The following is a 2,234-nucleotide window of genomic DNA, read 5'->3' on the forward strand; positions in this document are numbered from 1 at the left end:
TGGATGCATTCCCCCACTTTATAACCTCTAATATGTGCTTTCTATACTTGGATCTGGGCCGAAAAGGGCTTCAGAAATCGCTGGGAGTATTTTCTGTAATTTTTGGTGCGTGGCCTCTGTCACGCGTCTGCGTGGGTCACGCGGTCGCGTCGTCTGGAGTTTTCCTTATCACGCGTTCGCTTCGGTCATGCGTCCGTGTCATCTGCGTTCTGCTCAAGGCGCGCGTTCGCGTCATTCACGCGTTCGCGTCGCGCTCTCTTCGCGCTGGGCATGCGGCCGCGTCGTCCACGCGTTCGCGTTGCTGCCAGTTTCTTCAAAAACTCCATTTTGTGCTTTCCTTCCATTTTTGTATGTTTCCTTTCCATCCTTTAAGTCATTCCTGCCTTAAAAGATCTGAAACTACTCAACACACAAATTACGGCATCGAATGGAAATAAAGGATAATTAAAATAATTATTCTTAAAGCATAGGAAACATGTTTTTCACATATCTCACATAATAAGGAAGGGAAAGTAAAACCATGCAATTAACATGAATAAGTGAGTGAAGGATTGAATAAATCACTTAAATTAGGCACAAAATATATCATAAAATATGAGTTTATCAGTATCCATCCAAAAGACAATAGTATTCATGCCCGGCAAGCCTCTCCAACATTTGATCCATAAAGGGCAGAGGAAAATGGTCCTTCCTTGTGGCTTCATTGAGCTTCCTATAATCTATGCACATGCGTCACCCAGTCACTGTTCTTGTGTGTCTCAATTCATTTGTTTCATTAGGCACAACAGTGATTCCTCCTTTCTTAGGAATTACTTGCACTGGGCTTATCCAAGGGCTGCCTGAGATTGGGTATATCACCTCTGCTTGCCACAATTTCAGCACTTCTTTTTGAACCACTTCATTCATTGTTGGATTTAACCTTCTTTGTGGTTGTCTTGAGGGCTTGGAACCTTCCTCAAGAAGGATTTTATGCATGCACATTGAAGGACTAATCCCTTTTAAATCTGAAAGTGTTCATCCTATGGCATCCTTGTGTTGTCTCAGCACATTGATCAGCTCTTCTTCTTGATCTTCATTCAAGCTTGAATTAATGATGACTGGATATGTGTCATTGTCACCCAAGTAGGCATACTTCAAGCTTGGAGGCATGGTTTTCAACTCTAGCTTTGGTGCCTCCATTTCCCTTTTGCTTGCCTTGTCTAGCATGATTGAGTCTTCTATGCTCTCTTGTAGTGGTTCACCACATGATGCTTGTTGATCTTGCTCCATTATTTCTTCACATTGTTCTTCTTTTAAAACTCCTTGAACTAGTTTTTCCATTGTGTCCACCATCATGCATTTGCCAATGGACTCCTGTGGGTAGCTCATTGCTTTGAACACATTGAAAACCATATTCTCTTCATGCAGTCTTAAGACTAACTCTCCTTTTTGAACATCAATTATGGCTCCAGCAATAGCTAGGAACGATCTCCCTAGGATGATTGATGTGTTAGCCTGTTCCTTCATATCAAGTACAAAAAAATCAGCTGGGAAGATGAACTCTCCCACCTTAACCAACAAATCCTCCACTACTCCATGAGGGAACTTGAGTGTTCTATCAGCTAATTGAAGTGTCATTCTTGTTAGTTTGGCCTCTTCAATTCTCATTCTCTTCATCATGGTTAAGGACATAAGGTTGATGCTAGCTCCCAGATCACATAATGCTTTTTCAATGTTGATCTCCCCTATAATGCAGGGGATTTGGAAGCTCCTAGGGTCTTTCATCTTTTGGGGAAGTTTCTTTTGTATGATAGCACTACATTCCTCTGTGAGCACCATAGTTTCCTTTTCTTCCTAGTTTTTTTTTCTTGGTCATAAGCTCCTTTAGAAACTTGGCATAGAGGGACATTTGCTCTAATGCTTCACCAAAAGGTATGTTGATTTGGAGCCTCTTAAAGATATCCAAGAACCTAGAAAACTGGTTGTCCTTCCCATCTTTTCTCAACCTCTGTGGGTAGGGTGCCTTTGGAACATAAGGCTTCAAGGTTTGCTTGGGTGGAGCTGGGGTAGATGTCTCTTCTTCCTCCTTGATTTTTGGTTCACTTGCAGCTTCTTATTCTTGCTTGTTGTGACTTGAGGATGCTTCATTTACCACCTTCTCACTTCTTAGAGTGGTATGGTTTGTGATCTTTGTTGTGTTTTTGTTGGTTTTCCCACCCAAAATTTGGGTGGTTCTTCTAACCTGGGTTGTATGT

At 41.9% G+C, this 2,234-nt stretch overlaps 1 protein-coding gene across 1 annotated transcript; it reads right to left on the reverse strand.

The window, feature by feature from the left end:
• Positions 1-1,014: 1,014 nt before the first annotated feature.
• On the reverse strand, positions 1,015-1,818 carry LOC107640818 (uncharacterized). Its single transcript, XM_016344317.1, has one exon. The coding sequence runs from the start codon at positions 1,816-1,818 to the stop codon at positions 1,015-1,017; it is 804 nt and encodes a 267-aa protein (XP_016199803.1).
• Positions 1,819-2,234: the final 416 nt, after the last annotated feature.

The sequence above is a fragment of the Arachis ipaensis genome, chromosome B5 (assembly GCF_059453495.1).
Source record: "Arachis ipaensis isolate K30076 ecotype BB chromosome B5, ASM5945349v1, whole genome shotgun sequence".
Lineage (NCBI taxonomy): Eukaryota > Viridiplantae > Streptophyta > Magnoliopsida > Fabales > Fabaceae > Arachis > Arachis ipaensis.